The sequence below is a fragment of the Crinia signifera genome, chromosome 2, assembly GCF_055691185.1.
Source record: "Crinia signifera chromosome 2, ASM5569118v1, whole genome shotgun sequence".
Lineage (NCBI taxonomy): Eukaryota > Metazoa > Chordata > Amphibia > Anura > Myobatrachidae > Crinia > Crinia signifera.
In genome coordinates, this window is record NC_139218.1 from 179,722,976 (window position 1) to 179,750,005 (window position 27,030).

The window sequence follows — 27,030 nt, forward strand, 5'->3', positions numbered from 1 at the left end:
TGCATGACATAATGCCTATATTCAACCATATACAGAGTCCTACATTTTTGTGTAAGTCTAGTTTGCTACTAGTCCCCATCATCAGAGCAGACTTTAACATAGCATGTACTAGGTGCAACAGATATACAACCAAAAAAGCCTACATATTATTTACACACCGCCAGCATATTAATGGTGGGATTCTACTGTGGCTCGCATATGCATGAGTATAGCCTCACTAAATTTTCCTACATGAAAACGGCCATCACAGCCCAGGTCCGCCTTTCATATCTGTAGGTGCAATCTGATGCTGAATTATATGCCTGCTTTATTTGCGTGGACTGTTCGGTCACAGAATCAGGTGAGTATTCCACTCTGTGTTGGTCCCTATGTTGTCTTGACTTAAAACCTTTAAAAGTAGAATAGACATTTATTTAGTTTTACTATTTTTCAGTCCAAAGTATTTAATTGTATACTTCAGTAAAAGCTGGTTACATGTTGCCATACTATTCATTCCTAACTATTTGCCATAAAACAAATATATGAAAAGTAATTGACAATTTACAGTATACTTGTCTGTAATTTGTGGCTACTTAAAGTGATACAGTTGTTAAAATGGCGCTGGTTGGATTGTGGGGAAATGTAATTTAAGTGAGAGATTATTATTGAATGGCTTGGCAAAGCTGCAGTTGATATCTCTTTAGCGTTTCTTCCTTCCCTCAGAAGCATGCCATTCAAAAGCATCGCTAGCTCTGTTATTGTTACGCATGTACAGTTGTGCTCCATAAGTTTACATACCCTAGCAGAATTTGTAATTTTCTGGCCATTTGTCAGAGAATATGAATGATTATTTTACAAACTTTTCTTTCACTCATGGTTAGTGGTTGGGTGAAGCCAGTTATTGCCAAACAACTGTGTTTACTCTTTTTAAATCCTAATGACAACATAAACTACCCAAATGACCCTGATCAAAAGTTTACATACCCCAGTTCTTAATACCGTGTGTTGCCCCCTTTAACATCAATGACAGCTTGAAGTCTTTTGTGGTAGTTGTGGATGAGGCTCTTTTTTTTTCTCAGATGGTAAAGCTGCCCAATCTTCTTGCCAAAAAGCCTCAAGTTCCTGTAAGTTCTTGGGCTGTCTTGCATGAACTGCACATTTGAGATCTCCCCAGAGTAGCTCAATGATATTGAGGTCAGGAGACAGATGACCACTCCAGAATCTTCACTGTATTCTGCTGTAGCCAATGACAGGTCAACTTGGGCTTGTGTTTTGGATCATTGTCCTGTTGGAATGTCCAAGTACGTCCCATGGGCAGCTTCCGGGCTGATGAGTGCAAATTTTCCTCCAGTATTTTATGATAAAATGATCTTACCATCAGTTTTGACCAAGTTTCCAGTGCCTTTGTAGCTCACACATCCCCCAAACATCAGCAATCCACCTCTGTGTTTCACAGTAGGAATGGTGTACCACCTTTCATCATTGGCCTTGTTGACTCCTCTCCACATGTAACGTTTATGGTTGTGGCTAAAAAGTAAGATTTTGGACTCATCACTCCAAATGACTTTGTTCCAGAAGTTTTGAGGCTTGTCTCTGTGCTGTTTGGAGTATTGCAAGCAGAATGCTTTGTGGCATTTGTGTAGTAATGGCTTTCTTCTGGCGATTCGACCATGCAGCCCATTTTTCTTCAAATGCCTTTTTATTGTGCATCTTGACACAACCACACCACTTTTTTTTCATTGAGTCTTATATTTCAGCTGAAGTTATTTGTGGATTTTTCTTTACATTCTGAACAATTTTCCTGGCAGTTGTGGCTGAAATTTTTGTTCCACAGTATCCCTAATGTTCCACTTCTTAATTAGCATTTGAACACTGCTGATTGGCCTTCTCAATTGCTTGGTTATCTTTTTATATCCCTTTCCTGTTTTATACAGTTCAATTACCTTTTACCGCAGATCCTTTGACAATTCTTTTGCTTTTCCCATGACTCACAATCCAGACATGTCAGTGCAGCACTGGATGAAAGATGCAAGGGTCTTTCAGGAGACCAGAAACTCACTGACCTTTTGTACACACACTGATTACAAGCAAACAAATCACAGATGAGGATGGTTACCTTTAGTAGCCATTCAAACCCGTTTGTGTCAATTTGTGTGCATGTTATCAGGGTATGTAAAATTTTGATCAGGGTAATTTGGGTAGTTTATTTTGTCATTATGATTTAAAAAGAGTAAACACAGTTGTTTGACAATAAATGGCAATAGTGTACTTTCGGTGGGGTCAGGGATGGTCGCACACATGCGAGCTCAATCCACCGGAGCTTTCATCCCCGGCCCCTGGAGAAGAGGAGCCTTGCAGGCGGGAGAGAAGGGAGGCAGAGAAAGGGCCCAACTCTGTCGTCCCCCCCCCCCCCCCCCACCACCACAATCCACCCCCGGGCCTCACTGACTCCCCTCCCCCCCTTCCTTTCCACCACCACCCACACTGGCCTGCTGAGACCCTCCACTGCTGCCCTGTGAGCAGAGACTCAAAGATGACGCCGCTGATTGCTGCCTAGGATCTGTACCAATGGCCAAATATGTACCCTGTGTCATGTTCAATATCAGTACTGTTTTTACTGTCTACCTATCTGGCTGGTGCAATCACCAAGTAGCGCCACTGAAAGGCTGCCTGGGTGCTGCGCAGCTCAGTAAATTTATGTTCCTCATGTCCGTGTCCCTCATCAGGATACATCTACTGCATATCTGTACTTGTTATATTCATCTGTACTGTGACTGTTTTTTATGTGTTCCCACCCTGGCTGTTGCACAGCAATCCAAACCAAATTCCTAGTATACATAAGTATGCCTGGCCAATAAAGCGGATTCTGATTCACCCAACCACTAACCATGAGCGAAATAAAAGTGTGTGAGTTATCATTTATATTCTCTGACAAATGGCCAGAAAATCACAAATTCTGCTAGGCTATGTAAACTTCTGAGCACAACTGTAATAGTGGTAGTTTTTGCTGAGCAAAGCAATATATATAGAATAGTGCACCACGTTACCGCACTGTACAACTCTTGTAGGACCTCTCCCACAGGACACTGTTGCACTCAACGGAAAATGATGTTGTGACTCTTCTTTGTCAAATACTATACATAAAGAATATGGGTATGATTCAGTTAGTCTTGATAGCTTACAACAGGGGTGGCCAAACCTGTCCTCAAGATCTACCAATAGTACATGTTTTCCAGGCAACCTGTGGATCTATAGTAGGAATGAATGCAGCATGTTTTAAAATGTGACAGTTCGTAATAACTGCAGCTGTGCACCAGCTAGGTAACCTGGAAAACGTGGACCGTTGGTAGATCTCGAGGACCGGTTTTGCCACCCCAGGCTTACAACATAAGGGATTTGGCTACTGGAATAAGTTCAGTTAACAGAAATTTTGATTGCATTGTTTTCTGCCACAATGCCGCTAATAGAAGATCTTACACCACAACAGTATGATGGTGCAATCTAAATGTTTGCTTTGCTCTGTTCTGTAATCAGGCGTAGTCTGAGAAATGACTACCTACAATCAGTAACTCCTGGATTCCTTCCTTATTTGGTGAAAAGGGATGAAGAAGGGAATGTTCATTCAGGTTTCCTGGATTCAGACAAAATCTATAAATGGAGGTGTCTGTGACTATATATTTATACATTTCTGTAAGCCCTGGTGTACTGCTAGTCTTTTTATGTTAAATCCACCCTCCTGTCTCCCCTTTGATTGTGCGTGTGCATCTGCAAGACAGCCATTAAGGAGATTATAATTTAGATAACCGTTCTTTTGGCTTCTCATTTTGTGCCATGGTTATATTATTCCTATTGCCAATATTGTTTTAACATCAATTACTAGAACGAAGGACAAATAAAGATACAGGGCCCCATGCAGAGTGTGTCCCAAAAAATCACAGCCAGTTCGGGCTATTCAAGTGCTTCCGAGACCATCCTAAAAAAACACACAAACAGCAGCAAATATGGAGGAGATTTAGTGCTGGAAATATATGAAAACCGCATCAATAGCCCCAGAGCCCTATGTGCACGGCCAGCACTGAGCTCCCAGATGGCATCCCACCATCCCTGGTGTGCACATGCCTCACAGAAATGCACAACAAAAAATTTGATCCACATCCAATTTTATGTGATTTCATGTCTTCTGTATTTATAACAATTGGTCTATAATATAGCAATCTTCCTTGTATTATAAAGGAAAATAATGTATTCAAAATAATTAGCTTGTAAGTAATTTCAGTACTCTTTACCTAGCACGGCGCCCACGATGTCCATCGCGGTCATCGGGGGTAAAAAAACGCAGGCATCACGGCCATCGTATACACTAAAAAAACGGGTGCGACGCGATGCCCGCGATTTCCCATAGGGATCAATGTTAAAAGTGTGATTGGACGCGATTTTACTGTTCAATGCCTCAATGCCTGCGATTTTTCCATAGGAAACAATGTTAAATGGGCCACAGAGCCCTAATAGTCCCCCTGAAGTCTTAAATGGCCCCACAATTGTTAACGCCACCCCACGATCAACGTGAACCCGAAGCGTGGCGAGCGCAGCGGTACACGTCCTCCGACCTTTTCATACCCCCACTATCCACGTCGGCGTGGAGTTGAGAATAGAATAGTGTGGCGAGCGCACCGAGCCCGAAGCATGGCGAGCGGACGCGGATACCTGTGAAGCCCGCGAAGGGACGCGTTTACCTGTGAAGGTATCCGCGTCCCCTCGCGGGGCACGCTGCGCTCGCCACGCTTCGGGCTCGGTGGCTCCCTACGCTCGCCACACTATTCTATTCTCAACTCCACGCCGACGTGGATAGTGGGGGTATGAAAAGGTCGGAGGACCCGTACCGCCGCCCCTCGCGGGCTCGCTGCGCTCGCCACGCTTCGGGTTCACGTTGATCGTGGGGTGGCGTTAACAATTGTGGGGGCCATTTCAGACTTCAGGGGGACTATTTGGGTTCTGTGGCCCATTTAACATTGTTTCCTATGGAAAAATCGCGGGCATTGAGGCATTGAACAGTAAAATCGCGTCCAATCACACTTTTAACATTGTTTCCTATGGGAAATCGCGGGCATCGCGTCGCACCCGTTTTTTACTGCATTTGATGGCCGCGATGGGCGCCGTGCTAGGTAAAGAGTACCGTAATTTCTTATCTACAGTACCATGCATCCAGTGTTATTCCTTAGGCCCCATTTTCATATGCCCCTTAGCTGGGTTATTTGAGAAATTAATGGGGCATTTTATTAGTATTCTAGTTGATGCATTATAACATATTCCTTCTCCCGAGCTAACATTTGTAATCTAAATTTTGTGAACAAACGTATTGGTAAGTAAATATCGGTTAAAGATGGAGACTGTATTACTTGATGTATCCTCATATATCAGTCTTGCTAAACAGCCCAGGTTCTACACTTTGCTAGCATCGGGTGTCTATTTTGCTGAAATTATGTTTTAATTGTGATGCATGCTGGGACACAGAAGTAGACTCTGCTGATTATTTTGATAACATTTGTATATCTGTGTGCGACTGAGTATATAGACCGTTTTTTCCCCAATTGAGAAAAATTGAGAAGCATCCATAATTGACACTTAAGTGAGGGCTTTTGGCAAGTGCTCCTCTTTGCAGCCGCTAGGAAAATGCAGGGCAGAAGTGCTGTGTGGATTAATTTCCCTGGTGGCTGCTACACTCTACAGCTGCCAGATATATACAGAGGACACCATGCTGCCTGGAAGGGGTCCAGGATGCAGGTGGTCTGAAGGGCATTTGCGAAAGGTGACTTTTGCGAGTAATGGAAGCTTATCTCCTGTCAGCTGTCCACTGGCTGTTTTTGAATGGTCATATACAATATGTGAGTTGCGACTATGTCAGGGAACATCCAACACAGAGGTTAATGTAAGTTTAAAGTAATAGAGTAGGCTTAGACCAGTGGTAGCCAACCCTAGCCCTCGAGAGCTACCAACAGTTCACATTTTACAGACAACCTAGCTGCTGCACAGCTGCACTCATTACTCACTAACACATTTTAAAAGATCCACAGATGGAGCTAATTAGCTCACTTGTGATTCTGTGAGGAGACCTGCAAAACATGCACTGTTGGTAGCTCTCGAGGACTAGGGTTGGCTACCCCAGGCTTAGACAAATAGTATATGGACATTGGTTCGATCATTGTTTCTCCATGATGGGTCCTCTAGTGTATGAAGAAGCCATCTCGATGGATGTGTTTAGATAACATACTCTGTGACACCACAGAGCACAGCCCATTCTCAGCAGAATATTAATCTGAAGTTCTTTTTTTTTTTCTAGATGCTCCTGAAGTTTCCATCACTGGCTATGATGGCAATTGGTTTGTTGGAAGAAAAAATGTCCAACTCAAGTGTAATGCTGATGCTAATCCATATCCCACAGAAATAAAATGGACCAGGTGAACTCATTTCTTGCATATGGGTAGAGATATATTTTACATTATGTTCGTACCAGATTGTTCTTGCATGCAATCCTATCCATAAAAAGGTGCAGTTTAACGTCAGAAGGATGCATATTAGGGCGGAGTGAAAAAACTGAAATTGAGAAATTCAAAATTGGCTAGTGTGGAAAAGTTGTGACTTGACCTGAATAAGAAACGTGCAAAAGCTTTTTGATCTGAGTCAACATCTTCTGTTCTGGCAAGAGGCCTGAAGTTTCACTTTTTTGGTGAAAACTATGAAGATGCTCCAATCTAGTTATAATTATGTCAGGATGTCTTAGAGTGGTTTATTAATATACTTTAGCATAGTAAAAGAGAGTACGAGATTGTCCTAGTGCAAAGTGAATGACTTTGGTGGGAGAAAAAATCCCTAATAATTGACCCATTTTCATGGTCACACTTGTGAATATTGTGTGTTTTCTCCTGAACGTATTTATAATAGAAGAAGCACAAATACTCTAAATGGAATTTCGGTGACACTGTGTGAAATATAACACTGCATAATAGCCCTTAGTCAGAGCTGATCCCAGTACAAATTTGTTCTTAAAATGGGCAAAACAAATGCTGCATTGCAGGTGGGGCAGATGTAACATGCTGAGAGAGTTAAATTTGGGTGGGGTGTGTTGAAACTGAAATCTAAATTACAGTGTAAAAATAATGCAGCCGGTATTTACCTTGCACAAAAACAAAATAACTCACACAAATCTAAAGGTGGCCATACATCTACAGATCGATTGTCAGATCTGTCTGGTTGGAACAAACAGCTGGTAATATCTGAATGACAGTTTTTCAGCATTTCAAAGCAAATGGTCAACTGTCATTTGCTCTCATCTTTTACCAGGATTTTGTTCCAACCAGACAGATCGGACAATAAATCTGTAGATGTATGGCCACATTAAATCTCTCTGCACATGTTACATCTGCCCCACCTCCAGTCCAGCATTTTTTTGCCCATTTTGAGAACAAATTTGTACTGTGATCAGGTCTGATTAAGGGCCACTATGCAGTGTTATATTTCACACAGTGTCACTGAACTACATGAAACTGGATTTATGCTGCTCTCTTTGCAGTGCATATACAAAGATAGACAATCCTGTGTATATAAATAAAGCTGGGTATACACGGATAAGCTGGGTATACACGGATAGATTTGAAGCCCGATGTGGGCGTTCCCGATCGATGGGAACGACCAATCGTTCAAATCGTTCCGTGCATCGTTAACGATGCGCGTACCCGTGAATCGTTAACGATGGTCTATGATCTTTCCTGCATGCAGGAAGATCATAGACAAATCTTTTGTCAAGTGTATCCAATCGTTCCGTGTGTACGCACGATGAACGATTTGATACACTCGTTAACGATGTCGGAACGCTTCCGACATCGTTCCGTGTGTACCCACCTATAGATTTGAAGCCCGATGTGGGCGTTCCCGATCGATGGGAACGACCAATCGTTCAAATCGTTCCGTGCATCGTTAACGATGCGCGTACCCGTGAATCGTTAACGATGGTCTATGATCTTTCCTGCATGCAGGAAGATCATAGACAAATCTTTTGTCAAGTGTATCCAATCGTTCCGTGTGTACGCACGATGAACGATTTGATACACTCGTTAACGATGTCGGAACGCTTCCGACATCGTTCCGTGTGTACCCACCTTAAGAAATAACTGTTGCAGTCTGTTATTGAAAAACAGTAACTGTTACAATAAGTATTACAAGTAACAGTGTAAACTGTCTAATGTATCATTTTACATACAGGTTGAGTATCCCGTATCCGAATATCCGTTATCCGAATTATTCCGAAAACCATACTTTCCAGAAAGTGTAAAAAAAAATTGTTTAGCTAAAAACTCACTGGGGACATATGTAACAGCACTACTGAGGACATGATATGTAACTGGCACTATATATGTACAAGAAAATGATTGCTTGGCATTCAAATTCAATATCTGAGATAGTACACAAATTTTGTTTCAGGTTTTGAAACCTTGTTTTTTGAACAAATAAAATATGTTTGTGTGTATTTTATGTGGTAATTAAATATATTTGTGTTTATTTTATGTGTTTATACAGCATAAATGCAAGATACTTCAAAATACATCATTGAAATATTAAAATATTCCAAAATACGGAATAATCCGTTATCCAAAATTCTCATGGTCCCGAGCATTTTGGATACGGGATACTCAACCTGTATCACTTTTGTTTATTGACAGAAAAACAGTGTTGCATCCTCTATACTGGGAACATGATTGGGCTGCATTACAGCATATAATTATGCCAAAGATAAGCCAATATATTAACTGTTAAATACGTTGAAGTGTATTATGATGTAATAAATTGTAAGCTTGCAGCAGGGCCCTCTAACCCCCAAGTCTGTCTGTCATTACCCAGTTTGTTTTATCACTGTCTACTATTGTAAAGCGCAACGGAATCTGCTGAGCTATATAAGAAACTGTAAATAAATAAATAAACAAATACATCTAATGTTAAGGGGGAAAAAAAACAAGAACATTGATTAAAAAAATAACAGGTTAATCATTCTATGAGTGGTGTCCAGCAGTACATATATGCCAATCACTGTGTTCATTTCTAGGCAGCAGGGCCATCTTAACAGCAGTGTGGGCACCTGGGCAAAGCAATGCACTGGGGCCCTTACCCATTCTCCCCTCCTAGGGGTGGGGGGTGGTATCAGCAGCAGCTTTGATGTCCCATGGGTGGCGGGGGGTGCTCTATCTTCCATTCAACATGTAGGACCTGGAGCAGTAACTTCTGCTAATTACTCTTTTACTGCACAGGTGGTGGGAGGGTGGACACTTAACGTGTGGAAGGGGGCACTGAGCTGTATGAAGGGTCCCTTGTAAATGACTTCCAGGGAGGTAGGGGGTGTTTTATACACAGGGGACGGTTGGATAATGGAGTGGGCTTAATATTCGTCTTTTTCCGGTGGAAGGGCAGCTTGTTTGACTGCAGATATCGCCATTATCTGGAAATAGATTTCTTAGCCTAGTATAAAAACCTAGAGTCCCAACTTTCAGGAGGTGCTGGGGACGTGGGGACCAGAGATCAGGAGCCAGAGCAATCCATTGACAAAAATATAAAACTACACCAGACGTTTGGAGCTGGAGCAGGGACCGGCTGCTGGAAGGATGATATCTCTGGTTCTGGGCATGATAGAGACAAGCCACTAGTGTCAGAGAGAACCTGAGAAATATGACTGGAAATTGTAATTAACAGGTCGGATGTGGACTGCTGCTTTGAAGTTGGATATCTGCAGTTCCCCAGGGCCGATTTTCAAAATTCTGGTATCCCTGGAAAAAGGGAATCCTCAGCTATCAACATAGGCAAGTGCCCATTAAGCCCATACAAAAAGACGTCCCTGCTAGGCAGGATTGATCAGCAATACTTATTACAGCATAATGCACTTTAATGTATTTAACTGTTAATATATTGGCTTATCTTTGGCATAATTATATGCTGTAATGCAGCTGCAGGTGGGGCAGATGTAACATGTGCAGAGGGAGTTAATGTGGCCATACATCTACAGATTTATTGTCCGATCTGTCTGTTTGGAACAAAATACTGGTAATGGATGCTTTGAAATGCTGATACTTTGCTTTGAAATGCTGGAAAACTGCCAAAAACTGTCATTCAGATATTACCAGGTATTTGTTCCAACTAGCCAGATCTGACAATCGATCTGTAGATGTATGGCCACCTTTAGATTTGTATTGAGTTATTTTGTTTCTGTGCAGGGTAAATACCTGCTGCATTATTTTTACACTGCAATTTAGATTTCAGTTTCAACACACCCCACCCAAATTTAACTCTCTCCGCACGTTACATCTGCCCCACCTGCAATGCAGCATTTGTTTTGCCCATTTTGAAAACAAATTTGTACTGGGATCAGGTCTGATTAAGGGCCATTATGCAGTGTTATATTTCACACAGTGTCACTGAAATTCCATTTAGAGTATTTGTGCTTCTTCTATTATAAACACGTTCAGGAGAAAACACACAATATTCACAATTGTGACCATGAAAATGGGTCAATTATTAGGGATTTTTTCTCCCGCCAGTCAGTCACTTTGCACTAGGACAAGCTCGTACTCTCTTTTACTATGCTAAAGTATATTAATGAACCACTCTAAGACATCTGACATAATTATAACTAGATCGGAGCATCTTCATAGGTTTCGTTATTTTCACCTAAAAAGTGAAACTTCAGGCCTCTTGCCAGAACAGAAGATGTTGACTCAGATCAAAATGCTTTTGCACGTTTCTTATTCAGGTCAAGTCACAACTTTCCCACACTAGCCGATTTTGAATTTCTCAATTTCAGTTTTTTCACTCCGCCCTAATGCATATACTTTTCAAAAAGAAAAACTAAAAATAATTATTTTACAGGATCCCCCATGTTCATTTAGTAGTAATTGGGTGTCCCTATCGCTGGGAGCCTGCTGTTCTGTAAATACTGATCCATGGCACTCTACTTTGTAGTGCTGTCCAAGAGTATGTGGCTGGTTGGAATGTTGCGGCAGTCTTTGGGGTATATTCAATGCTTATCGTAACTGACCCCCTGCACACGCCGTTTCCACCTCGCTTGGTTTTTTTGTGCGCCCACTAAAACAGCGATGCTCGCGGCTAAAGGCAGCGGGCTACCTGCATTAGACGTGAGCCTCGCTGTTTGGGGGAATCCTCGCCGTCATCTGACACTGAGGATTCCCCCATAATATTAAAAACCGTGAGCAGCCAGCATGGGGATTAAATGGTGAGGATTGCTTGTTTTCGGCGATCCCCACCATTTAACCCCCTCACCGGCCGCATACTGCCCTTTAAGTTGCTACCCATTTCAACTCTTCACTGCCAGATTTCGGAGTGCTTTCCTGTTAAATATATATTGTTAAGATGCTAAGTTATAGGGTTTGGACTGTTCCTTCCCTTTATTTCTTTTCAGTGCTATGTCATAATAAAGGTCCATACACACTGGGCGACGAAGCCCAGCGTGTATGGACAGCGATGATGACAATCCACGCTGTGGAGAAAGCCGCTCAGTGCATACACCCTGAGCGTCTTTCCCCCTGCCCAGCACAGAGCTATGCAATGCCGTCCTCAAAGCCGCTCATTTGCTGTTATTACTGGTATTACCAGCAGATGAACGGCTTTCCCGGCGATGTTGCGGGAGCGCGCAGCAGCGCTCATCGCTGGGGCATACACACTGGGCAGCTTTGAGCTGAAAGCCGCTCAAACAGGCTGTTTTCAGCTTAAAGTCGCCCAGTGTGTATGGGCCTTAACTCAATTTATACCTATGAATTACTCATGGTGGTGCACAAGCCACTTCATGTATGAAGGTCAACATAACTGAAGGTCGACATGGGTTAGGTTGACAGTTCATGAGGTTGACATGGGAAAGGTTGACAGACAAAAGGTCCACATGGGGTTTTTCACTCTTTTTGAGCCTACATGCTGACATGCCTTACCAGCTACTACGGCGTGGTGGGAGAATAAAATCGTGTGCCGAGCGTAGCGTGGCACCATGCCTGAAGCATGCAAGGGGACGCTGTGCTACGTTTCAGTGTCAACTGTCGAAATTCGGCACAAAAGTGAAAAACCTCATGTCGACCTTTTGAATGTTGACCTACAGTAATGACCTGTTCACCTAACCCATGTCGACCTTCAGTCATGTCGACCTAGTGGTGTCAACCTAATGCTTGTCGACCTAGTTACTGTCTATCCAATGATCCGATTCCGGTTGCCACATGAAGGAAGTATTCCTCAAACTGCGCAAACCATTCACTAAGAAAGTGCTAAATAGCGCAGTGCATAGCTGTGCAAACATTAGGGATCTGTTTGCAGATAATAGTTACTAAAGATTTTAAAATTGTAGTATTAGTGCTATTCCTTGGGGGGAGTGATCAAATATTTAACATTATTTTTAATTGGACAAATTTTGTACCTTCCAACTGTAAATTTTGCAGATACACACCTATCTAGGCACACCATATAAAATAATGTTACAGCCACAAGTGCTACACGCAATGAATATATTCATGTCAGATTAATAATCGCATATTATTGAAAATATTGTTAATGAAGAGCATTTCACTTTTGATGTGCTTCTAGTGTTCCCAGATTTCTCAGGGAAGTGGAGAGCAGGCATGCATCGGGCACAACACTGTATAAATGATTCATTTTGCATTGCTGCAGCATAAATAAGGTCCTGGGAATGACAGCTTGGCAGCCTTGTTCTGCAGAACTATCTTTTTCTTGTGCTGGGTACCATAAGGACACTGTCCTCCAGATTTGGGAAGAAGATGCAGACAGCTATAGTTATGGATAGGGGGTGGTACTTTTACTTTTAAAGGTTCACATTTGATCATTTAAATTGTTGCTTTGAAATGACCAAAGAAGGGCTAGTTTCACATCTGTGATTTTAGTGCTAGAATTTTGAACATGAATATTGTCTTGAGAAAAGCTGACCTATACTGTAGGTACAACCTTGGTCGCCAGGGCATTGTCTTGCAGTGAAAACTATACATAGAGCATCTTAACGATTGTGCTACAAACACTCTTTACCACAGATGCAGATGATTGGAACCAACAAGTTCCATCCCAATACCTCATATACACAGTGATGGAATTCACTAACATGAAGGTAAAGTGATAGATTGCTTACAGCTACTGTGTCAAAGTATACAGTCAGCCCTTAGAACAGAAAATATAAATAAGGTACAATGTCAGCGCATATATACAGTGTTATCATACTGCAGTGCAAAATTTAAATAAAAATATCAAATAAAAAAGATGATACCCCAAACGATTAGGGAATGCTAAAACTATGGCAAGGCATGCTGGGATGTGTAGTTTTGCAACAACACTGTTTTTCCCTGCAGAAGATGGTGACAAGCTGGGGGGCATACACACGGCGCAATCTGTGCTCCATTTCTAGTCATATTTCTTAGAAGCGGGGCTGAAATCGCCCCGTGTGTTTGCATCCTTATGATGGAAAGTGTTTAAAAACATGATTGATGACGCCATTGGCTAGTGGGGCATAGAATTTCTTTTATATTTTATTTTTTGAAACTGTGTTCTACTGCAGTGGTTCCCAAACTTTTATTGAGCCATGGCGCCCTAGAGAATCTCAATTTTTTTTTCCAGTTCACCCCTAGATTAGCGTCTTTGTTGAGGAATACATGTTTATATGTCATCCTTTAGACTCTGTTATGTGGTGAGGAACAGGATCCGCTTCTGGTTGTCCTCATATTTATAATTGAAAGCCACAAGCACTGGTTTTGCTCATTACATTGACCATGAATAATACGAGTTGGACCTACAACCCAAGGCACTGGTGCAAGTGTCCCAAGGCACTACTGGGTGCACATTTTGGGAAGCAAAAAAATATATTTTGCATTTAATTTATATGCATAACTTCATTGTATTTCACATAATGTAATGTGAATTTCAAACGTTTTTATTATTATTTTTAACAAACTAATAAAATGTGTACATTCTACCCTGGACATTTTGATTTACCATGTTTTTAATCCTATTAATACAGGTTAGATGGAAAATGGCCTGACGGTTTATTGTCTGTCAATAATACACTACATTTCAACTACCCTCTTACTCACAATGTTTCTGGGACATATATGTGCAGAGTTGCCAATGCCCTTGGTCAGAAAAGTGATCAAAAGATCATCACTATTTTAGGTGAGTTTTTAGGTAATGTCTGCCCATGGTTATGTACATTTTATGTGATATATATATATATATTGATTACCATTTGAGTAAGGTTCAGTGATACATGGTCTAGTTTTGTACTCTGGTGGCTTATAGATGTTTACTTCTCCCGCAACATGTTTTCCCTGCATCTGTTTGCCCCTGGCCCTGGGGGCAGCCATAACTGTAAGCTTGCGAGCAGGGCCTCCTTCCTCTGTCGGGTTCTTACTACACAGTTTGTTTTTTCACTGTTTCCCATTGTAAAGCGCAACGGAATATGTTGCACTATATAAGAAAATGTAAATAAATAATGGAGTATATTATGAGGAGCCACACTGATGTTCTTGTTGAACTGCTTCAACTGTTTATCCTGGATTCTCATGTTATGGAAGGTTCCCTTAGCAGCTCTCAAACTGTGGCTATAAAGGAGACTTAAGCTGTGTACACATGGCACTCAACCCCGGCGATTTCGACTGAGCCTCGTTTGTATAAAGATGTAGTTAAACAGTCATAGAGATAGCTAACTACATGCTGTCAGCACCGGGAGCTGGGAGCCCGGGAGTATACAGTGTAGCACAATATTCTTGCCTGCACTGACTATTTGGCTGGGTACATACGGGGCAATTCAGGAATGCAGTCAAAATTGCTTAAAAGAATCTCCCCGTGTGTACACCCCTTTACTGTAACTTTTGCTGCTAGTCAGTGTGCTACTTTCTGAGATATTACTATAAACTTGGGGGCCAGTTGTGGCTCTATGTTGCTGGTGACAGGAAGGTAACTATTAGTTCTCTACCACTGTAACGTGTCTGACAGGTGATTACCAAGGATTTTTAACAGCATATCTGTCATATACCACCATTATTACTGCACAGGAATTGGTTTTTCAGTTTCAGACATTACCCTATTCACTTCCTTTCTTTTGTTCTAGTTCATTTTCTGCGTTATATCGCCATCTAGTGATCTAGTCCTCTTTAAAGGAGCGAGAAGATGCTTCTTTTCTTGCCTTTGTTTTATGGGTCTGGTTTCATTACTGTTTATACCCTGTAACTGATAGCTTGCCTGTGTTTCTAAATGTATGAGACCGCTTCAAACCCCACAGTTGTCCTGGTTTTCGTGCAAAAACAAGTGAACAAACAGACGTCCACAATATTTTAGCTGTGGGGCACAGTGTTTTACAGCTGCTTCCCTGCAAATACACATTGATGAGCTACAATTTCCATCATGCTTGCCAAACAATGATGAAAGCAATACTGTTAGATTATTTTAACAATTTCTATGGACACTGTCTTGTAGGCTGACCTCATAGATAGATAGATGATAGAGATCTATGCAAAAAAACAGCATTTTCCTGTGGAATACTGACCATTTATATGTTGCTTTGGAGGTGGTGGCTTGTGCTTAAGCTGCGCACATCTTATAGAAGTCTATAGGCTTCTTTTTGCTACCCTTGCCACCCCACACTACCCGAGCCGCCCCCCTTACCTGATGTCAGTTCAGCCTCCTGATGTGCTGCCCCGACCAGTGGCCTCCACCTCCCTAGCACCTTCCGGGAACAGGGAGGAGGCGCACAGCAGTCCCTGCAGCCGTATGAGCAGCTAGCTGCTAGGCACAGGAGGAGAGGGAGAGTCGATTGGGACACACTCACTCCCCCGCTGGCTACTTTTATCGCTAGTACTGCCCTTTGCCATACTATTCGCATATGTTAGTACATATGCGATTAGTATCTTTGCGATGTGTGAGGGCATGTACTGCAGTTGCTTGGTACATCCCACCCAAAGTATCCTGGGAAACACTTTTTAAATCTTGGAAACTATGGAACTCCTATCATTATACAGTATCGCCCACTGGTTTTGACATGTCACTATCTTTTTATCACTTTTATTTAAAAAAACAAATAACCAGCTGGCAGATATTCTGGGAACATATGCTTTTATGTTCAATATAAGCTGACTTTGTTTTGCCTTTCGATAAACTATGCGTTACCTGAAGCCAGGAGCTGATTTGCTGAGAAAGCAGGAGGACTGAGCCAATTCTGTCCTCATCAATAACGTTGAAAAGAGAAACAATATAATGTGTTCTAGAAAAAGGTAAATCTGGTATAAATTAGTTTTAAGGAAACAGGAGAGGACCACACTGCCTATTGCATGATTAAGGTGCTGATTCAATTAAGGACACAGGCTTTATAAAGTCACCAGTCATAGAAAAAGCACTAGTAAATTAAGTGTTCCAAGTGGGGATGTAAAATGAGAATCTCTTTTATGCATTTCCAGTTGTAATTAAAAGAGCATTTTGTTCTGCAATAAAATTAGCAGCATTCTGGTCCATGAACAAAATTGAATTTGTCACCGTCTCCTACAAGTCTAAATTATTTAGAAGTATATTCATAGTGTTCTTGTACAGTAATCACTCACATGTCCTTATGTAACTTTAATAGTATTATCCATGAAGTATTTTAACACCAGTGTCCTCTATATTGTACTGAAAATCATATAATGTATTTGTTTGAGGCATATATTATGTTTAAACCTTTTAATTATATTGAGTAATTGAAGCTATACCAAATATCATCACCTCTCTAAGCATCTAAATACTAAAAGCAGAGTAATGATGTAAAGGCCTGGTACTTGTGTATTATCACGGCGCCCATCGCATAACACTAATTAAGGTATGCGATGGACCCGATTTCAGCCTTTTCCTGGGCTGAGTATACAATTTTAAAATCGGGTCACATCCCATGCCATTACAATGGCATGTGATGCGATGCGGCGCGATTTGCCATTGAGTCCCATGTTAAATGGCACCCCCAGACCCGATTTTTTTATTGTATACCCACCCTGATGGGTAATAAATATGTAATATGCCCCCACACTGTTAACGGCCCCCCAATATCAACGCGAACCCGAAGCGTGGCGAGCCCGCGAGGGGCGGCGGTACGCGTCCTCCGACCTTTTCATACCCCCACTATCCACGTCGGCGTGGAGTTGATTTTATAAAGTGTGGCGAGCAGACACGCATTACTTCACAGGTATACGCGTCCCCTCGCTGCGCTCGCCATGCTTCGGGCTCGGTGGCTGGCTGCGCTCGCCACACTTTATAAAGTCAACTCCACGCCGACGTGGATAGTGGGGGTATGAAAAGGTCGGAGGACACGTACTGCCGCCCCTCGCGGGCTCGCTGCGCTGGCCACGCTTCGGGTTGGCGTTCATAGTGGGCCGGCGTTAACAATGGGGGGTATTTCACATACTTATGACCCATGAGGGTGGGTATACAATTAAAAATCGGGTCTGGGGGGGGGGCATTTAATTTAAAAATCGGGTGAAATTGCGTCGCATTGCATGCGATCATATCACATGCGATGCGATTTTTTCATTGTACAATGCCCTGCGATGGAAATCGGGGGCGCCGTGATAATACACAAGTACCAAAGGCCCATACACACTGGGCAACTTTGAGCTGAAAGCTGCTCAAAACATCCTGTGTGTATGCCCCACATCGCCGGGAAAGCAGTGTGTATGCCCCACAGTGTGTATGCCCAGTGTGTATGCCCCACAGCCGCCAGTGTGTATCATCGCCGGGAAAGCAGCTCATCTGCTGGTTATACCAGCAGATGAGCGGTGTTGAGGATGTCTTTGCATAGCTCTGCGCTATGCAACGCCGTCCTCCTCCTCCGTCGGCGCCAGGCAAGGAGAAAGCCACTCAGTGTGTATGCACTGAGTGGCTTTCCCTGCTGTCCATACACGCTGGGCATAGTCGCCCAGTGTGTATGGACCTTAAGAGTTTCTTTTCAAGCTACTGCTGGGAGATTGAGATTGAGGTGAAGCACATTTCTCTATACTACATGAAGCGAAGTTCATATATGTCCAACTTACTCAGCCTATTCTATGAATGTAAAGACCCTACAGAGCCAGGAAGAAACAATGCCATTATTTGAAGTTGTAAATGGACAGGCTAGCTAGGGACTATTAAGTATTGTATTGTAGTAAGGCACTTAATAGGTTCGGAAAACGAAAGATTTACTAGTGGCAAAACTGCACAGAAAGTAACATGAATTTAAACCTTATGATTTCAAACTCCAATCCCATTGTTTTCCCAATAGCAGGAGCGGTATATGGGCATCCTGGTATATGGACGCTAAACCAGAAATGCGGTAAAAAACCCATTATCTGTGTTTTTACTGCATTTCTGTATGCTCTATTGCCCCTCCGCAGTGTCCGCCTATGGGCTTCTTACCACAGCGCTGCGAGAGGGATCCATCACGGATCCCTACCAGCATGCCCCGCGGCCGGCACCGGGATCTGCGTATATGCAGGCGGACTCCTGGGTCTCAGGCCCAGAAGTCCAGGGCTGGAGCTGCATCGCAAGTGCCTTGTGTTAATAATTGCATATCAGAATCCGCTTTATTGGCCAGGTATACTTGCGTATACTAGGAATTAGTTTTGGATTGCTGTGCAACAGCCAGAATAGAAACAAGTAAATCAGTGACAGTACAGATACACATAACATGTACAGATATGCATTGGACGTACTCTAATGAGGAACACGGACATGGGGAACATATATTTACGGAGCTGAGCAGCACCCAGGCAGCCATTCAGCGGCGCAAGCCACATAGGTAGCAAGTAAAACCGTACCGATATAGCACACTACATGGGGTGACACAGGGTAGATATTTGGCTAGTCGCACAGATCCTAGGCAGCCATCCGCGGCGCCATCTTAATGTTGCTGCTCCCAGGGATGGATCTGTAAGAGCATATGCGATTATTATGAATGCGGTACCCAGCGAAGAGGGGCTATATATGTTAGAGCTTCCTACGCAATATATTGTACTGTGCAGTTTATCACAATAAATTATTGGCTTTGTAACTTCTTTTTGACAATATAGCTCAAACCATATGCAGAATCAGATATATTTTCTGTCAGAATAGAGCATAAGCAAACATTTTGATAAATTATTTTGTGGTATAGTGTATTGCACACCACTACATGCTGGTACGTGTAGTGCCACCACAGCAGATACTATATTCTAATATTAATAATATGGTATCTGCCATTAAGTTGTGTGTATGTATACGAGGCTGGATCAATAAGTACCTGTATTTGAAGACAGGTGGCATTGCTGAGGAAAGTTGGTGTTACTATCGTGTACTACCATCTTTCAAACCGCGCCATACCAAATTTCAGATTGATTCATATGGGTTTTTTTTCCCACCACGACAATGCACAGGCTCCCTCATCTGGAATTGTTGCGGCCAAATTGCATGAATTGTTCAATGAATTGTTCCCGCATCCACCGTAGTCGCCAGCCTTGGCTCCCTGCAACGTCTTTCTGTTCCATAATATGAAAACGTGTCTCGCTGAGAAAAAAAAAAATTCATAGCGCAACATACCGTATATACTCGAGTATAAGCCGAGTTTTTCAGCCTTCTTTTTAGCTGAAAAAGCCCCCACTCGGCTTATACTCGAGTCAGTGGCTTCTTTCCTGCGTCCAGCCATCCACTTCGCTGCCCGGCTGCACTTTAAACATAGGCGCGGCTACGGCAACATGGCCGCCGGCCTCCTGCACTATACATGTCCTCAGTGCAGGAGGCCGGCGGCCATGTTGCCGTAGCCGCGCCTTTTTTCAAAGTGGAGCTGGGTAGCGAAGTGGACGGCAGGGCAGTGGCGGCGGCCGCGTACCCCCCCCCGTGGAGCCTGTCAGCGGCGCACCCTAAACACCCTGGAGTCGGATGATGGAGGAGGTAAGCGGTGGCTTCTCCCTCCCCCCTCCGTGTGTGGTGTCCCTTGCATGGGGATCAACCTGTGGTGTCCCAGCTGTCAGCACAGGAATCAGCCTGTGGTGTCCCCCAGCCTGAGCAGCCTGTAATGCATTATGCAGGAGTAGCAGCCTGTGGTGTCCTGCTATTAGGCAGGGGGAGCCCCCTGTGGTGTCCTGTTATTAGGCAGGGGGAGCCCCCTGTGGTGTCCTGTTATTAGGCAGGGGGAGCCCCCTGTGGTGTCCTGTTATTAGGCAGGGGGAGCCCCCTGTGGTGTCCTGTTATTAGGCAGGGGGAGCCCCCTGTGGTGTCCTGCTATGAGGCAGGGGGAGCCCCCTGTGGTGTCCTGCTATGAGGCAGGGGGAGCCCCCTGTGGTGTCCTGCTATTAGGCAGGGGGAGCAGCCTGTGGTGTCCTGCTATTATGCAAGGGGAGCAGTCTGTTGTGTCCTGGTATTTTTATACAGGGAAATATACCAGTAGCTGCTGCATTTCCCACCCTAGGCTTATACTCGGGTCAATAAGTTTTCCCAGTTTTTTTGTGGTAAAATTAGGTGCCTCGGCTTATATTCGGGTCGGCTTATACTCGAGTATATACAGTATATTTTTTCTATGGTATAGTAACAAATGAAAGTTATTCTGAAATTTTGGTGAAAATGGATCTGATCCTTGTGTTTTACAATAATTACTGGCCTAATATGTTTATATTTACCACACTTCAAATCCTGTATTCCCACCCCTTGATAGAGGGGGTCGCTGCATTTGGACCAGTGCCTGCTACTATCATACTAGTGTGTGTCTGATAAAGAGTAGTAAGTGCGCTAAATAAGACTAGGACCACCTTTTGTTATTTGGTTTTTGTGTTTTAACAAATTCAGAATCCCTTCAATATGTCCATCATTTTCTCACACCTGTGACTAACTTTGGTTAACAACTACACTAAATAACATGATGCAAGTTGTATCATCTTGCAGATACAATAATATCTGTTCTAATCCTACTGACCTTCCTCTGACCTTTTATTATGTTTGATAATGATGATGACTGCAAAATATAAAAATGCTTCTCTTTTGACTATAAATGCACAGATCTAGTCAACAGAATTGTTAAAGTTCAATGTCCACCTCAGTCTCTATCACATTTAAGTGGGAAGTTCTTAGGTATAGCCATTCATTAATAATCATTATATTATAATAATAATAAAATATATATATATATATATATATATATATATTTCAGTTATGTGATGCTAATAAACCATAGTATAACTGCTGCCTAATTGTGATCAGATTGTCAGTATATCTGCCCCCAATCTTATACATTTTAAACCTTTCACATGAACAAATGTAAATAGGGATACTGTGGTTTGAAAGCCAACAGCTGTAAGTGCTCCTGATATAATTAATACACAATTTAATCTGGTAAATTCTAGTGAATAGCAGAGCTGGGCAGGTTACCATATCTTTGGCACACTATGGGGTAAATTTACTCAAATGGGAGTTCTATTGAATATAGGATGTTACCTATAGCAATCAATCAGATTCTACCTATTATTTTTTTTGCACCTTCTAGAAGATAATAGGATGCTAAGGGCAACATCCCATCTCCAATAGAACTCCCATCTTAGTAAATGTACTCCTATGGGACAGTTTAGAGGAAAAGGGTAATATCAAGCATATCAGTTCATTTTCTACCTTCATAATTCTTCTCAACTGTAATGCATTTTTCATTTATACTTGAAAGGGGGAAAAACGTTATTATAATTGGTATAGAGTACCGAGTATAAGTCGACCCGAATATAAGCCGAGGCACCTAATTTTATAATAAAAAACTGGGAAACCGTATTGACGCAAGTGGGACCCTCACTCGAGTATAAGCCGAGATGGGCTTTTTCAGCATAAAAAAAATTCTGAAAAAGTAGGCTTATACTCGAGTATATATGGTATGTAGAAAGGGAGGAAATAACCTTTCTATTAGGGGATGCATATGTAACAGTAAAAAATCCCGATAACCGGCAGCTATGAAACAAATATTTTCTGGTAATGTGATTAATTTTTCACACTTTATTTCAGTATGAGGGAGATTTTATTCATTCACAGGATAAGAAAAATAAAATTTGCTTGATTCACACATGATTCCTGTCCTTTCAAGTTGGATTAAATGCGCTATGCTGTGAAAATATACGGTCATCTCTAGACACGATTTGTGCGGCAAAATCAACAGTGTGAAAGCTTCAGTGCTCACAGCTCCGCATACAAAATTTAGTGATGAGACAAACTAAAGAAAATTGAATGTGTTCCTGGTAAAATTAAGTAAATTTGTCCATAAATCTGTATAAGCAGGTACATATGCTGCTTGTTTTATTTAAACTGCTGTGTTATGCTGATAGTTCCTAAAGCAGTTTCATCTAGTTCCAGTCCTTTTAAGTTACAGTACATAATTTCCCACCGGTTTAAAAAAAAAAGAAGTTTGTTTGATTTTATCTATACTCCATGGCAATGGCTGTGTGCTCTTTTCTTGAGCATGCAGGTTCTAATTAAATAGGGACTAGTTACATCACTCACGCACAGTGGTGGCAGCCATTTTGTCAGGCTGCTTCCATTGTGTGTAATCCATAGGTGCACTTTAACCTACAGCTGCTTTTGCTCTAGGTAAAATATGTAAAAAAAAATTATGTTGATAACGACTAAATGTATGTTTTTAACTGATGAGTTTCCATTTTTATTATATTGGTAATATTCACAAAAATGTAGTCCCTTGATTGTGCAAAACAAGATCTGTGCTTAAAAAAAAATATATATTTGCAGACAAAATATTAATTTATGACCATGTTCATTGTCATTATCAACCTTGGTAACTAGCAAATATTGACACTATTTTCCTTTGTTTGTCCATGTTTTAATTCTTCATTAGATCCTCCTGCTACTACTCCACCTCCTACAATTCCACAGACCCATTCAGCCATTGATGCAGTCTTAGCAACAACTTCCAGAAAGTTCCATATCCCAGCTTCAACCATGGCAACTATGCAGGATGGAAATTTTGGCACCATTATTGGCAGCGTAGTAGGAGGTTGCCTTTTCTTGATCCTTGTGATTGCGCTAATTGGAGTTTTATACCATAGAAGGAAACAGACGTTCCGTGGGGATTATTTTACGAAAAGCTACATTCCTCCTTCTGATATGCAGAAAGAGTCCCAAATTGATGTTTTCCAGCCTGAAGACCTTGATCCATATCCTCAAAACCAGAAAAAGGAGGTTGAGAGTAAAAGCAATGATCATATTTATAATGAATACCTACATGATGATGACAACTCTGAATGGAACCATGTTGGCTATAACAGATATCAAGAGCAGTTTGATAGGCCAGTTAACAATTATACTGACAAAGACATACCTGTGGTTTCAAGGTATAATCAGAACTTCGACAATGAAGATGACTTAGTTTCCCATATGGATGGTTCTGTCATATCCAGAAGGGAGTGGTATGTGTAGCAACTGCTGCAGGAGGACTTTTAATGAGCATTCAGCAAACGATTGTCAGATTTACATTTCTGATCTTTTTTTTTTTTTCTGCCAAGTTTTCTTACCTGTTTTACCACCACTTAAAATTGGATTTGTAAAATGTTCTTTTCTCGCATACAGTTAAATTTGTACCATGTAAATACATTAAGCTTTCAATATTTGTTTTGTTAGAATAGCAAACTGTTTGCTAGTACGGTGCTACCAGCACTAATGTGCTATAACACATAGCAACCAATACATTTTAAGTTGATCAAACATGTTTAAGTTGAATGTAAATATCCTGTTGCTATAGATTACAGTACGTTTCTGCTGCTTACTACCCTTGTATAAGTAAGCCTTATATAGTAGCTCATGCAGTTACAGTAGTGGAGCAAAATTCAATATTTTAGAACACTGGTGATTGTACTCATTTCCATCCATATCCATTGCATTTTCTGCTATAGCTTAGAAAGTGCCCCCAAAAACAAACAAAAGTAAACCTTGCTGCTACCAATTAATGTACAACAGTCCAGTTACTTTTAGACGAGCACTTAAGAGAACAATCCAGAACATTTGTAAAATGCTTCACCACGGTCAAGGACGCAATTTATTTTTGTAAGGTCTTTTTTAGCAATTTTCTACTTTTTCTATAGTTCAGATTAAGTGCTGTATGTTTAGTATTTCACTCAAAAAAAGTGTTTTAAAAGCGTATAGCATTTAAATATCCAAACGGTGTAGATCAGATTTGTAATTTTATTTAATTTTTTTCATGTTTTTTTGTTACGTTTTCGATAAATAGCTTATTAAAAAGAAATATTTTGTTTTATTGTAGCCACAGAGACTTTTATTTTCCCTAATCAATTGCGTTTTGTTGTGGTACATCATTAATAGAAGAATGTATTGTATAATTTAATTGTATTTTACAGGAGCCATACTGAACTATTTGCAGTGTGGAGATTTACATTGATCCTATTGGCAGTGCAAAGTACAACTTTTTGCCTATGTAGCGCTTGCAGCCATTTTGTCTGCTAAACTTAATATATCATCAGACTGTAGTTTATCAACTAACTGGGATCAACTGTATGAAGAACATTAGTCATCTTTTGCCTCAGTTCTATCCCTGGTCCCTAGTAAATTTATAGACTATATTCTACAACGGTTTCGCTCACAAAACTGCTGCAATGCTATGTGTAGGCAAGATATAATGTTTAACCCTTAATTCCATTTAAATAAAAATGTATATTGGGCAGAGGGAATCAAAGCTTTGATATAAAGTGCAAACCAATCAGCTCCCAAGTGTAATTTTTCAAACTTAAAAGTGAGAGAAGCTGATTGGTACTTTATCAATTTCCAAGGCTTGAAAAATCTCCCTGATAGGTTGGTCTTAAATTGAGGTAAATAAAAGGCAAAATGTGCTCTGTATTCTCAATCTTAGGGACTCCCAAACTATCTGCCATCCTTTTCGGGAAGGACAGCTCGACAGTAGGCCCACCCAAGCAAGTGGAGAGCCTCATGACCTAGGCCATTCGGTGTGTTACATCATCTGGCATATTCCAATCCCAATATAGACACCTCATAACGTCAATGCATAATTAGTGTACCGCGTACCCTTCTATGGCTCATTTTGTTTTCCATGCTTTGGGTTATTTTACCATTCCCAGTTGGAGGCCCTCATGGATGGTAAAAAATGTCAAAGTACAAAAAATAAAATTAAATCCCCCAAGACTTATGTCGACCATTGCCATGCAACTTATGTCGACCTATTGACTGTCAACCTAGACATTGTCTTTCAGCCATCCAAATACCAAAATGATGTACTAAAACATTAATATGACAAGAAATCAAATAAAAATGATTAGTTAAATAAAACTAAATGCATCAAAACACTGGTTTTACACTTCATTGTATATAACTTCTGCTATAAAAAAACACATCTAATCCCCGTTTAGTATTAAAACCCATATAAATCTTATAAGTAGTATAGTATTTTCTTTCCTAACACTTTAGCCATTAGCTGCTTTTATTAACCGTTCTATTCCATTTTGCACTTCCACCATCTGAGCAAAGTAGGGAACCCACCCACATCCACATTTTTTGAGGGGGGGCTTATCCCAATTTAGTTTGACTGTATAGATGTCACATTTTGTGGATAGTGAATGTGCTAACAAATCTCAGAAAGACTGCATCATGGAGATGCTGAGGAGCAATGAAGTGGCCAGATGAAAATGATACCATGAATTCTACCCACTTATGATATGATTAAAACTGACAAGCATGCATACATACATGTGTATGCTCGTAATGGTGTACATATGGTGTATTCTGCAATCACTTCTATCTAGCTTTACAGCTTGTAGAGCTACTTTTAAGCATGAAGTACCTAAGTACTTTATGCTATTTCGACTAATAGGTCCCATACATTAGCAATTGAAAATAAATCACTGATTCTGCCTTTTTCCCCCACCCAACATAACAATTCTCCAATCCACCAATATGAACCGATATATTACTGAGTATTTTTCAGTGATTTGCAGATTATTTTTTTTATCTACAGCCCTGTATGGTCTTTGAAATCCAATATGTTGGACAACCTGAATTGCCTCAATTGATTGCTGTAGGTATGGGCACCTCGTTATGTCGAGGTCAAGTGTGTTTTTATCCAATTTAAAAATGTATGTTGCGAATTATCATACATTCCCAACAATCGTAATATGATAACATTTCAAATGGTATTCTGTCCTCAAATAGAGTATACAAGTGTCCTGAGTCTTACATTGGCCCTTATTCAGATTCGAGCGGTACGGCCCGCGTGCGGCCGTACCGCCGATGTTTTCCGTCTGCACATGCGCAGAGGTCAATCTGCGCATGTGCAGGCGAATTCGCCGCACATAAATTTACTACGCCGCAAAGGGGGCGTATAGGGGAGTGAGGGGCTTCATCCCCTCATTTCCCTATGTGTACGCCCCGCGTTTCATGGGCGTTCCCATGCAAACGCGGGGCGTATGCATGGAAATGAGGGCATGACGCAGCTCATGGGGGCGGAAAGCTGACGTCGCCGGATGTCAGCTTTCAGCCCCCATACAAGCTACCACACGGACGATTGTCCGTGTGGTCTCAGCTTGCGGGAGCTGCCGCGGCGTGCGGACCTGCCTTCGATGGTCGACGACCATCGAATGCAGGGGGCAGCTCCCACCATGGTGGAGGCGTAGCCTCCACCATTTTTATGCGGATCGCCAGCCGTCCGTGTACGGACGGCCGCGGCGATCCGTAGGGTGGGCGGGGATTGGTTTGTGCGGCCGGAGCCCCGTGTGCGGCTCTGGCCGCACCAACCAGAATAAGGGCCATTGTTTGGACCACAGACAGCAAATGCTTACTGTGGCCACACAGTCCAACAGCTTGTCTGTCTGCTTCCCTATACACTACACCAGTAGGGTCAAACTCATGGCCCTCCAGCTGTTGTGGAAATGCACATCCCAGCATGCCCTGCCACACATGTTATATAATGGATTGCTAAGGGCGGGATGCTGTAACATCCACGCCCCAGCTCCGCCGCACATCGCCGGCTACTGCACACCTAAT

The 27,030-nt window shown here is 41.9% G+C and overlaps 1 protein-coding gene across 3 annotated transcripts in view; it reads left to right on the top strand.

The window, feature by feature from the left end:
* NECTIN3 (nectin cell adhesion molecule 3) overlaps positions 1–27,030 on the top strand; it is a 132,085-nt gene that overhangs the window by 61,574 nt on the left and 43,481 nt on the right. For 2 of the 3 annotated variants that reach the window (XM_083173257.1, XM_083173258.1), the window contains exons 4-5: positions 6,317–6,434; positions 14,036–14,187. In XM_083173257.1, coding sequence (XP_083029383.1) covers positions 6,317–6,434; positions 14,036–14,187 — 270 coding nt within the window. Of the gene's footprint in view, positions 1–6,316; positions 6,435–14,035; positions 14,188–22,861; positions 25,147–27,030 lie in introns of those variants that run through there. The other variant, XM_083173256.1, reaches the window with a different exon arrangement.